Source organism: Danio rerio, chromosome 2, assembly GCF_052040795.2.
Source record: "Danio rerio strain M-AB ecotype USA chromosome 2, GRCz13ab, whole genome shotgun sequence".
Taxonomy (NCBI): Eukaryota; Metazoa; Chordata; class Actinopteri; order Cypriniformes; family Danionidae; genus Danio; species Danio rerio.
Genome location: NC_141022.1, coordinates 25,782,321 through 25,794,409, shown reverse-complemented (window position 1 = coordinate 25,794,409; position 12,089 = coordinate 25,782,321). Strand labels below are relative to the sequence as shown.

General features: G+C 32.8%; 4 protein-coding genes and 1 long non-coding RNA gene across 14 annotated transcripts in view; 2 read left to right on the top strand and 3 right to left on the bottom strand.

Annotated features, from left to right (window-relative positions):
- Positions 1–3,385, bottom strand: part of pkn2a (protein kinase N2a) — a 62,175-nt gene extending 58,790 nt beyond the window's left edge. For all 5 annotated transcript variants that reach the window (XR_015478436.1, XR_015478435.1, XR_015478434.1 and 2 more), the window contains exon 1: positions 3,085–3,385. Coding sequence is in view for 1 of the 5 variants with exons in the window: in XM_087240751.1 (XP_087096877.1) it covers positions 3,085–3,105 (21 nt within the window). In the remaining 4 variants the exon portion in view is untranslated. The remainder of the gene's footprint in view (positions 1–3,084) is intronic.
- The window catches only part of tox (thymocyte selection-associated high mobility group box), a 606,421-nt gene that overhangs the window by 56,184 nt on the left and 538,148 nt on the right, over positions 1–12,089 (bottom strand). The window lies entirely within an intron of this gene.
- Positions 1–12,089, top strand: part of LOC148679736 (uncharacterized) — an 807,653-nt gene that overhangs the window by 461,804 nt on the left and 333,760 nt on the right. The gene's annotated exons all lie outside the window — the stretch shown is intronic.
- Positions 1–12,089, top strand: part of znf644a (zinc finger protein 644a) — a 398,550-nt gene that overhangs the window by 108,208 nt on the left and 278,253 nt on the right. The gene's annotated exons all lie outside the window — the stretch shown is intronic.
- On the bottom strand, positions 7,436–11,089 carry lmo4a (LIM domain only 4a). 5 transcript variants are annotated; one of them, XM_087238939.1, is made up of 4 exons: positions 10,867–11,089; positions 10,428–10,680; positions 8,279–8,375; positions 7,436–8,189 (listed from the first exon to the last, which is right to left on the bottom strand). In XM_087238939.1, exons 2-4 carry the CDS (start codon positions 10,661–10,663, stop codon positions 8,037–8,039), a joined length of 486 nt encoding a protein of 161 aa, XP_087095065.1. In that variant the 5' UTR covers positions 10,664–10,680; positions 10,867–11,089; the 3' UTR covers positions 7,436–8,036.

Here is a 12,089-nt window from a genome sequence, read left to right as displayed (position 1 = left end):
TAATCACAATAGAAAATATTGCTTTTCATACTTTGTTTTATCTTGTTCCTAGACATGGGCCGGTATAAGTTTATAGGTTTTATAAGTTTGACGCTACAATAACCTTGAATAAAATATCAGGATTTCACAGTATCCTGGTATTGTGTTCACTGCTGTAAAATAATTTCTTTTTAAATGTCTTAGTAAAAAATAAAACAACAACTTTTTCCACATTTAACAAAATATATTCCATTTTAAGAGACATTTATAATATTTTGGAACAGTAAAAATGTCAGGCTACATAATAAAATTATCCATTTACTTCTGTCTTTATTAGCTTCAAAAACTGATTTCCTTACAACACATAAAAAACCCTCTACATGTACCTTAGAAATGATATAACAAAACATTTTTGCTGTTTTATTAACGTGGCAAACCTCAAAACAGATTGTCCCATTGGTCCCATGCCTACCTTGTTGCCAGTCAAAATATAAAAAAATTCTTAGAGCAAGTAAAACTATTGTTTTGTTTCCACTTTAAGAAGAAATAAGTCACAATGAATAGATTTTCCTTTAAACAAGCTAAATTATCTGCTAGTTTAAGTTAAATAATCAGATTTTTACTTTGAAATATAGATATTTAAACTAGAAAAAAAAAATTCTAAGTAAGATTCTCTTTGCATAAATCATATAAATCCAGCGCTTACATACAATTCTGTAGCTCCTGCTCAACTATAATTTAGACTCAACATTGCACATCTTTACGATATGATTATTTATTGTGGATGCGCACACTGCGATGCTAAAATTATATATTGTTAGGGCTGTGCGATGCCCTAACAATAACATGCATTCTTTAATTTCCCTCACCCAGAGGAAATGCATGACTGCCATCTGTGTGTGAAAGTCTTACTAGCCAATTGAGTGAGCATAGTTTCGTTCTGCTCAATCAGAACTTTTCAATCTGCCTCTTATCAGCCATGTTAGTTTGCTGGGTGTCCTGTATTATTATTTTATTTGATTTTTATTTTTTGTATAATAAGCTACATTAATTTGAGTTGAACTTGTTTACAGAAAGGTAAGGTAATTTTATATGTGCTTACTGTTAGCTCCAGAGAAAAATTAGTTGAATTTCTGAATAATTTAAAACAAATTTGATAAATGTTGGAGCAAGTGAATATCTTTTCAGTTCCCTTTTTAACTTTTTAAATACCACTCATTTTTGCAGTAAAAAGCTACAACACATATTATTGAGCTGAAGCTTGACTACAAAATGAAAATGAAAATGAAATTACAATCGCAATATCTGTCAAAAAAATTGCAAGTAGATATTTTCCCCAAATCTCAAAGCCCTAATTGTGCAGCCCTACTATGCTTTTTCATCTGCTGACCCGAAAACACACCAAAACATCGCTAAGCCTATTTAAAATCCATAATTTTGAGCATGTAATGTGTAGTTAAAAGTAAAAGTAGAACTGGACTAAAACATCTGACTTTTAGCTTTGATGACCCTCATGTTTATATTCGTCCCGCATGAAATCTCAACCTGCGAAAAAAAGAACTGTATAAATAAATAAACCCTGACATGAATGTTTTAAACACTCAACTTGTACATACAGCACTGACTCAGGGGTCAAATGAAGGTCATAGAAACGTCCTCTCCTATTTTATAAGAATGAGCCAGGTGCAGCTTCTCTTCCTCCCAGACCACAGGACAACACACACAAATACAGATCTGTATTAATACAGCACAATCTACAGCATAAAAAATGTCTCCATTAATAACGTGTTTTGCTTGTTAAACTCAAACTGATGAGAGGGAGAAGAGCACTTCATCCAACAACGTCTCCAGACCTCTCAATCACAATAGAAAATCTAATTATGCCACAACTGTCTCTCTTCTACTTTCCATAATATATTAAGTACACTCTTGGACTTGTCAGTTCTGGGAACACCGCTGACAAAACATGTTTCAGTAACAACGGTGTCATTTCCAGTTTACAAGAACCAAAAAAAAAAACACTCCAGCAGAAATTTGAATAAACTGGCACAAAAATGACACCTGCCAAGACGGTTTTGCATAAAAGTGGAAAGCTGAACTCTGTTTCTGTGAATGATATAAAAAGTGCAAATATGTGGACTCAAACATATAACAATTGTAGAAATAGATGAGTTGAAAGGAGTCTTTCAACAATCATGCACTTATTTAAAAAGGTCCAGTCATAATAGCTGACAGATGACTGCAACTATTGAAATGTCACCTGTTTGCCAAAAAACATTATCTTGAAGTTTCTTGAACTGATATTTAATAACACACACACACACACACACACACACACACACACACACACAATATATATATATATATATATATATATATATATATATATATATATATATATATATATATATATATATATATATATTGTTTGGTATTTTGTATTTTTAAAAAGCAAGTGTTCACTAAAATTCGCCTAAGTTTTATCATGACAAGACTAACAAACTTAAACAAAACTGAAGCCCAGCAGAGAGCAAAAAGACAAGTTAACCAAAAGACTACCAACTTGTTTGTATAAAATCGTCAAAACAATAAAGTCTACAGAAAAAAAAACCTTCATACAACATTTTTCACTATCGTAAACTTTACTACAGTACTTGGAGTCCGCGGACTTAACAACATTTAAGTCATTAAGTTAAGTTCATTTAAATCGGTTTTGAACTATCCCAAACTCATTTTGCTGTCTATGTAGTCAGCACGCTAGATTTTGAGACACAGCCAGTCCATCACAAATCCAGTGTTTTCAAGAAAGAAACATGACACAACTTAGTCAAACTATATGTGTGCACACTACTCTAACCGCATGGGTAAAAATACATGTCTAAACTCCTGTCACAAGTGTTTTCCAGGGCCCGTTCCCTGTTTTCCCGTGTCATGAGCTCTCGAAGGGAGCAGCTCAGCTCGTCCCCGACCGAAGAAAAGTAGTGGTTTGAAAGAGTGCGCGAGTGAGAGGGCGCATAACTGCATTTTTAAAGCAATAAAAGTCGCCGTGCACACTTTAAGTCTCTTTAGATCAATATTGCACGAATTACACAAAACTTTTCCTACCTGCATGGGATCGGCGGCCATCTTGGTTCTGAACTCTTTTTGAATCAAACTCTGGGGAAGGGGAGGTGAGTCACTCCCAAAAAACAAGCCTGTTATGTTTCCGTCTCAAGCGACGAGCGCTTTATTTGGGGTGCGATCCATAACGTGGCCAGGAGACGGAGGGGGGCCCATGGCTGAGCTGGGGGTTTGTTGTAAATGCGGGGGTAAAAGACCCGGGCTGATAGCAGAGATCAGCGCGTTTGGGGGGAACGCAGAGCCGCGCTGCTAACATCTAAACAAGGGGAGGCACATCGACCCAAGTGCAGGTTTCTGTTCCCGCACCCAGTTCAGCCGCGGCCAGTCCAGCCTCGATCATGTGATCAATAACAGATCCACAAACACTGAAGCTTCAACACAACACACTCATTCTAGAAGGGCAGCACGAGTATATTTTATTGGCGATATTTATAAATATAAGTGAAATATATATTATTTTTTGTAATGCAAATTAATTTTATAGCAGTAACAAATTCTATGACATCATTGTTTGTGTACATTAAGCAAGTTTTTCCTTAATGACACATTGTAGGATTGGTTAGATTTATTTAATTATAGTAATCTAAATCAGGGAGGTTTATTATTTTAGATGCCAAGAGGAACCCCCCAAATGTGATCGTCCTCCTTTCAGGGAGCCCCAGGCTAAAATATGAAAGGGGGTCTTTAAGGTTTCTTGTAAAAAATATTACAGATTGGGTACCACAAAATGGGCTGAGAAATTGGGTTAGCAATGAAAAGCAAAAAAAAATCTATATTATTAATTTACTTTGATTACATAAAAAAAGTTATTCAGTAGTTTAATACCTTATCCTCATAAGTCCTTACTGTTATTTACTCATTTGTTTACTTATTTGTTTCTACACTTTCTGGATTCTTTTGTATATCCAATGTAAAATTAGTAGTGATTGATCACATTCAAAATTAAGGTTTATTTCGACATTATATATATATATATATATATATATATATATATATATATATATATATATATATATATATATATATATATATATATATATATATATATATATATATGTATGTATATATATATATATATATATATATATATATATATATATATATATATGTATGTATATATATATATATATATATATATATATATATATATATATATATATATATATATATATATTTGTGTGTGTGTGTGTGTGTGTGTGTGTGTGTGTACTGTGTATATTTTTATGTATATATAAATACACACATGCATACATATATTAGAGAATTTGTTTTATTTATATTTAGATAGAATATAGAAGATACAAATTTTATGTCACAAATTATATGTAAATTTAAATATCCATTTAACAAAATTGTTTTGCATGGTTTTGTTTCTATGTATCTAAATATACAGTTGAAGTCAGAATTATTAGCCCCCTACACATTTTTTCTTCTTTTTAAAATATTTTCCAAATGATGTTGAACAAAGCAAGGAAATTATCACAGCATGTCTGATAATATTTCTTCTTTTAGAGAAAGTCTTATTTGTTTCATTTCGGCCAGAATAAAATAACTTTTAAAATTTTTAAACAGCATTTTAGGGACAGAATTATTAGCCCCTTTAAGCTATATTTTTTTTCGATAATCAACAGAACAAACCATCGTTATAAAATAACTTGCCTAATTCCCCTAACCTGCCTAATTAGCCTAATTAACCTAGTTAAGCCTTTAAATGTTACTTTAGGCAGTATAGAAGTGTCTTGAAAAACATCTAGTAAAATATTATTTACAGTCATCATGGCAAAGATACAATAAATAAGTTATTATAGGTGAGTTATTAAAACTATTATGTTTAGAAATGTGTTGAGAAAAATATTCTCTCCAATAAACGGAGATTAGGGAAAAAACAAACAAGTAATCTAATAATTCAGGGGGGCTAATAATTCTGACTTCAACTGTATGTATATATATATATATATATATATATATATATATATATATATATATATATATATATATATATATATATATATATATAAACACAAACATATATATATATATATAAACACAAACATATATTATCAATATATCAAAATATCAAATCAAACATTTATTTGGATGTGATTAATCTTTGCCCGGCACTATTTATAATACTAACTTGTTTTCAGTTTTAGTGTTTATGTAATTTCTACTTATTAGGTAGTTTTAGTCTAAATTGTAATTATTTAAACCAAATGACCTAATCATAATTTAATGTTAACTAATTTATAATTATTAGATATGAGTCAGATTTTTGTTTTTTGTTTTCTTTAATGTTTATTCATGTTTACATAAATTACATTTACATAAAATCGATCATTTATTGTGTGTGTGTTATTCTTATTTACCCTTCAATGACAATATCTTTGATTCAAAAACATTTAGCCCCTGTATTTTGGTTTATAAGCCAAACCCAACAAGTTAATATAATGATAAATCCTTAGATAAATAAATCAATAACACTCAATGACAATCAATAAAACTCACGTCAAACATGCAGAAGCTTGAAAAAGAGGTTCATCAATCATTCATCTGCTGTGAGTCACTACAAAAGCATCCATATTATTAATTCAGCAAACATTAATAAAAGCATGCTGCCTATTTTCTTTCTAAATGTCTAGTCTATATACATAGTTATCATGCTAATTGTTATTGCTTTTATTTAAAAACTGCTCTTATCTTTCAAGAAATGCTTATTTATTCTTTGATGTCTGCATCAAGTTAATTACAAAAATATTTTTTATACACAAAGTATTTTGCACATATTAAATGCAAATGTAATTTAATGTTCCAAATATTTTTTTGTGTAAAAAAATATGAAAAAATATGGGAAAAAAACATTACATATATACACTATTATACCATACTTTTTTTCATGTTTTTTTTAAGAAAACTATTCTTTTCATCAAGACGACGTTTATTAACATTTATTAAATATATAAAAATTGTTACATTTTTAATAAAATCTTAAATAACTGCTTTCGTATTGTATGTAGTTTCAATGAAATTATTACTCCAGTCATTATTGCTTTTATTACTATTACCATGAATAATAATAATGAATTAGTTCATTCATTTTCTTTTCGCCTTAGTCCCTTTATTAATCCGGGGTCGCCACAGCGGAAGAAACCGCAAAATTATCCAGCACGTATGGCGCAGTAGGTAGTGCTGTCGCCTCACAGCAAGAAGGTCGCTGGGTCGCTGGTTCGAACCTCGGCTCAGTTGGCGTTTCTGTGTGGAGTTTGCATGTTCTCCCTGCCTTTGCGTGGGTTTCCTCCGGGTTCTCTGGTTTCCCCCACAGTCCAAAGACATGCGGTACAGGTGAATTGGGTAAGCTAAATTGTCCGTTGTGTATGAGTGTGTGTGTGAGTGTGTGTTCGGATGTTTCCCAGAGATGGGTTGCGGCTGGAAGGGCATCCGCTGCGTAAAAACTTGCTGGATAAGTTGACGGTTCATTCCGCTGTGGCGACCCCGGATTATTAAAGGGACTAAGCCGACAAGAAAATGAAAGAATAATAAACTACTATTTTATAGTGCATTTTATGTCACAATTGTACAATGTTTACTGTAGTATTGATTAAATAAATGCAGCCTTGGTGAGCAGGAGAAGCTTATTTTAAAACATTTTAAAAAATTTACTGACCCCAAACATGTGTTGGCACCCTTCCATTGTAGAAAGAAAACTACAATGGTTACTAAAATAACTTGAAACTGAAAAAAGTAATGATTAATCAAAAATGACTGAAAATAAACTATTTAAAATCAAATATTGCTTTCAATGCGTTTCAGCTAAAACAATAAAAAGGCAAACTAATGTGACTGGCCTGGACAAAATTGAAGGGTACCAACAAATATGATTACGTCTGTATAAATAAAATAAAACGATTAACTACTGACCTGCATTTATTAAAATATACAAAAGATTAAGTGATCATACTCAACTTAATTTTCTTGTACATTTTATATTATTAAAATTTTCTTGCTGACAAATGGGTAAAGTATAAATATATTTTAATCGAAATAAAAAATATATTTAATATTAATGCCATCAAACAATTCTTGTTTTAAATGTCGAACAAGTGTTTGCTAAATAAATATTGTTACACAGACTGTCATTCTAGTGGGATTAAAAAGAATCCCATACTTTTTTATGCACAGAATAAAAATTAATTTAATAGGACAAATTCTAATGTTTGTAAAAGATGGGAATAATACTTAAGGGGTGGATAATAGAGTAACAGAACTGCTCTCTGCCAACAGAGGGTGATGTTCTCCATAAATTTAGTCTGTAAATATTTTAGAAACCATTTCAAATGTATGACAACGCATGACTGAAAAGTTTATTTCAGTAAAATATCTTTCTAATGCCCTTTTAAAAGATAATAAAGCAAACAATTCTTCATACACAACACGCTTCAAATATTTAGAGCAACCTTAAAACCCTGTTATCTTTAATGAAATAAATACAACAACAAAAATATCATCTGATGTGCTGCTTTTAAAGGATACAAATAGCTCTCTGGAAACTCTGGTTAACTGCAGTTATACTGTAATTGCAGACCAAGAAGATTACCAAAACATGTCACACATACACGTGTGTGTTTTTGCTGCCTGAAAGTAAAAGTACACAATTTTAAAACTAACAGACACCACGCATAAACTGCAGGTCCACAACATAAGGTCAGTCTGTGCAAAACAGATTCATAATTGATTATGATACGCAAGGATGCTCGCTGATATTGCTTTTCAGCTCCAATGGTTAACCTCATTTAAACCGCCAGATATTACCATATATGTCGGATTTCAATGATATCAGACCTTCACATAATGCTCTGTAGCTGACAAAGCAACTGCTGGGTTATATGAGGTCTTGAATACGAAGATAGGTGCTCCAATAGTATCTCAAAAAAATGAGCATCTCAGGATTTTTGTTGGGATATGTCATGCTCCCTGAGTGAATCCGAGTGTTCAGAAGCTGCAGATTTGTCCCGCTCACAGTACAGTTTTCCATTTGCGTAGTGAAAGCGGTCACCAGGTACAAGCTGGTTATGGCAGATGGAGCATACAAAACACTGCAAGACCAAAGGCAGAAATGAAAAAGCATAATAACTGGTAGTAAAAATGAACAAACTGTATTTAAATGGGTCCGTTTGTAAATTACCTTGACATGGAAAACATTGCCTTGTGCACGCATTACCATTTCATTTGCTGGGATGGAGGTACCGCAGGCCCTGCAGGCACCACTGTGGCCAAATAATCTATGGTGAAGATCATAATCACAAATATGCTTTTTAATAAGAGAGTCATTTGTGTTTTTGTCTCTTTAACTGTACAAACACAAGACAGCCTTTACTGTGCTTAAACCTACTGCTGTCTATTGTTGACCACATTTTTAAAAAATTATTTTATTTGTGAATTTTATGGCAAATTACAGTAAAAAATTGAAAAACATTGTATTTTAAAAAGAATAGATAGTATCAACTTAAGTGCATACAATGAAATAAAAATAAATAAATAAAACTTGAACTTAGGAAAGAAAAAAATGATTCAATTTGCTGGAACAAGCACTTGGTCTACATTCAACAATAAAACATGATCCTAAATATATTTCCTAAATGGGTCCCAAATTTTGTTAACCTGATTAGATGAACCTTTAGACCAGGGGTGCCCAAACTCATTCCTGGAGGGCTGGTGTCCTGCAAAGTTGAGTTCCAACCCCATTCAGACACACCTGGGCTAGGTAATAAAGCACTTACTAGGCTTTCTAGAAACATCCTTGCAGGTGTGTTGAGGCAAGTTGGACACCGGCCCTGCAGGAGCCTGCAGTTTGGATACCCTTGCTCTAGACCAGGGGTGGGCAAACTCATTCGTGGAGGGCCGGTGTCCTGCACATTTTAGCTCCAACACTAACTAAACACACCTGAACATGCTAATCAATGTCTTCAAGATCACTAGAAATCTATAAGCAGGTGTGTTTGATTAGAGTTGAAGCTAAACTCTGCAGGACACCGGCCCTCCAGGAACGAGTTTGCCCACTCCAACTCTAGACAGTCTAATTTTTTCCAACTTTAATAAGAGGACATCACGGATGCACTGTGTTGAGGTTGGAGGCTTCTGATCCTTCCACCTAAGCGATATTAGTCGTTTGGCCAGGAGCACAATAACAGCTATTCAGCTAAATCAGATTGAATCTATGTAAGATTATATGACATGGGAGTCTCAACAAGGGCAATCAGTGGGCAAGGAGATTGACCACATTTAAAGTCATTACTTGCTCACCCAAAAGTCCTGCAAAATAAATACACAAATACATGTAAAAATATGACTTGAAAACATTTAAAATCATAAAAACGTTGTGTTTGACACAACTGATAAAATATTATGCCTAATATCTCCATAAAGTGAGAGCATATCCAAAAATGAAATGTCTGTCATACTTTGTTTTCATCCTCATGTTTTATACATGTCATTTTCCTCCACTGTATTTTTTTAGTTCATCCAATGAAAGACATTAGGCAGGAAATTTTAGTAACCACAATATTTTGAAATATATTATTGTGTTGCTGAGAAGAAAGTAAATCAGGTCTGGAATGACTTGAGTAAATGACTAGACAGATTTTTCATTTTTTGTAGCACACTAGCATTGTTTCTTACCTTATATTTTGTTTTATTACAATGACACAAAACAGTATTTGATCTATAAACAATGTTTTCTATTTTTTGAAACCCTTTCAGTCTTTGGGGTCTGTAGAAATGTTTGGAGATACAGATAAAATGTGTAAAAGGATTGACAAATAATTGAATATATAAAATTAAAAAATGATAAAATAAATACAAATGTGAGATTGAAATAGTCAATTAAAATAATAAACTAGCACATACTATGACAAACAAATAAAAAATTTATGTTTTAAAAAATCTAATAATTATAATCACTAAAAATTATTTAAAATTCATTAAATAAATGCATTCAATTGTTTTTTTTTTGTTTTTTTTACAATTTGTAAACCATATGTAAATAATAAATTACTACAGCACCAAAATTAACAACAACTGTAATAATATATTTTGATAGAAAGTAAATATTTCCCATTTATAGTATAATTATTTCACATTATAAAAGTTATACAGTAAACTAAATAGATGCCATTTCATTTTAGGATAAAGGGCCATCCTATTCAGGAATCCATGCCATCTAAGAAAGATTGAAACCCCCCCTGATCCAGTCCAATTTGTTAGCTCGAGATATAAATGATGGTAAATCAACAAGGATTACAATAACAAAACAGAGCATCGGTCCTGTTCCTAACCTTAAATAGTCACTTTTGCAGAGGATCAAGCCACGCTTTGTGAAACACGATGAGCCAATTTCAGCCAGCTGGGCTTGGCAGCAGGAGCACTTGAGACAGTGGCAGTGCCAGTACCCATCCAAAGCAAACAGGAGGAAGCGGTCCGAAATCTTGCATCCACATCCAACACACCGCTTCCACGCCAGAGCCCCCATTCTGACATGAGCTGCTTGTGTATTGCATGCACTGTTTACCATGTTAAATGGGTCACTACCTACAACAAAGCACATGTTGACTGAATATATGTTTCACTTATGGTTACTAAGAGAAACAAATTGTATATTCAGTAGAACAGACAATAAATATATGTAAGCACTATTTGACCGATACCAAACAATCTTGCTAAAGTAAACATGTTCACACTTCTAGTCTCATAGCTATCACACGCATGCGCACTTACCTGCTTCACACTTCCAGAGTCATAAATACAGTAAAGTACGAATTATTATCGCTTTCAGTCTGACAGTCCACATAAAAGCAGACAACCGGAGTATATCTTGTCTTCAGGCAAATTGGCAGAAGTTATAAACACAGAAGAAAAAATAATTTGCCTACACTCAGACCGCATCTCGTTGACATGTCCTCATAAGCTCTGCGTAATGAAAGTTAACCGCTTACCGCTCCTGGTTCCAGGCTTCAATCTCCTTTAAACATCCGTAAAATGACGTCAGGCGAGCGTCAGCCAATCAACAGCAGTCACTTAAATTCTCGTCTTGAGGCAGATGCACTATTGCCGATATCAGCATCTGAATTGGGGTCGTTTTCTCCAACTGTACGTACTGTTTATTCTTTAACTGTACCTTAAATAACAATATCAACTTGTCAATGTGACTTGAGAAATGTATGTTTTAGGTTTTTAATGTACACGTCATTATACAAATATATATTGTCCTTAATATCTATGAAGGTTGAGAAATTGTATCTCCATTTCAAACTATTCAATTTCTTATTTTATGACTATTTGTGTACCTCATTTCACCAGTATATTATATTATATATTTAGAACAAACGTATTTTAAATATTATATATTTTTAAAAGGCGACGCAGTGGCGCAGTAGGTAGTGCTGTCACCTCACAGCAAGAAGGACGCTGGTTCGAGCCTCGGCTGGGTTAGTTAGCTTTTCTGTGTGGAGTTTGCATGTTCTCCCTACATTCGCGTGGGTTTCCTCCTGGTGCTCCAGTTTCCCCCACAGTCCAAAGACATGCGGTACAGGTGATTTGGGTAGGCTAAATTGTTCGTAGTCTATGTGTATGGATGTTCCCAGAGAAGGGATGCAGCTGGAAAGGCGTCCGCTGTGTAAAAACATATGCTGGATAAGTTGGCGGTTCATTCTGCTGTGGCAACCCCAGAATAATAAAGGGACTAAGCCGAAAAGGAAATTAATGAATGAATATTTTAAAAATGGGAATTTTGAAATGGTCTAATATTTGACATTTAGAATACTATGACATCTTAATTTTGATGGGTGATTGGTTGGACGTGTATTGCTATATCTTATTATTATTTATATATTTTATATATATATAATATAAATTTTTTTATATATATTATTTATATTATTATATATATTATTTATATTATTTATATATTTTATATATATATAATATTAAATTTTTAAAAA

What these genes read in the sequence shown, in the direction of transcription:
- lmo4a (XM_087238938.1), bottom strand. An exon ending in TGCAAAAGTGACTATTTAAG is followed by an intron (nt 8,376 to 10,427) that starts GTTAGGAACAGG and finishes TCTTCACCATAG; the next exon opens with ATTATTTGGCCACAGTGGTG. An exon ending in GCAATGTTTTCCATGTCAAG is followed by an intron (nt 8,190 to 8,278) that starts GTAATTTACAAA and finishes TTGGTCTTGCAG; the next exon opens with TGTTTTGTATGCTCCATCTG.